A 441-nucleotide genomic window follows, 5' to 3' on the forward strand; every position below is an offset into this window, starting at 1 on the left:
AAGGTAATGATAACATCAAATGTAAGGATAACATAAAAGGTAATGATAACATAAAAGGTAATGATAACATAAAAGGTAATGATAACATAAAAGGTAATGATAACATAAAAGGTAATGATAACAACAGTATTATTTATTACAGTAATATCCATAATAATAATATATCTACAAATGTTATGAATAAAAATGGTAGGGTTAATACAAATTATATATCGCAATCACCTGAACAATATAATAGACCTTATAATATGAACATAATTTATAATAATCATAATTTTGATAATACAAAGGATATTAATAGTAATGTAAACATATCGACACTTTTCAAAGATTTACAAAATAAAAATAATAACAATAATATTAATAATTGTAATAATTATATTAATAATGAATGTTTCAAAATAAATAAAAAATATGATAATAATCATAATCATTATTCAA

General features: G+C 18.6%; 1 protein-coding gene across 1 annotated transcript; it reads left to right on the top strand.

Moving 5' to 3' along the window:
* PRSY57_0006200A (hypothetical protein) lies at window positions 1–441 on the top strand (the record flags this gene model as incomplete). Its single annotated transcript, XM_020114161.1, has 1 exon — window positions 1–441. A coding segment is annotated over one exon (441 nt), but the record flags the coding sequence as incomplete, so codon positions are not given.

This window comes from Plasmodium reichenowi (assembly GCF_001601855.1).
Source record: "Plasmodium reichenowi strain SY57 chromosome Unknown, whole genome shotgun sequence".
NCBI classification, from domain to species: domain Eukaryota; phylum Apicomplexa; class Aconoidasida; order Haemosporida; family Plasmodiidae; genus Plasmodium; species Plasmodium reichenowi.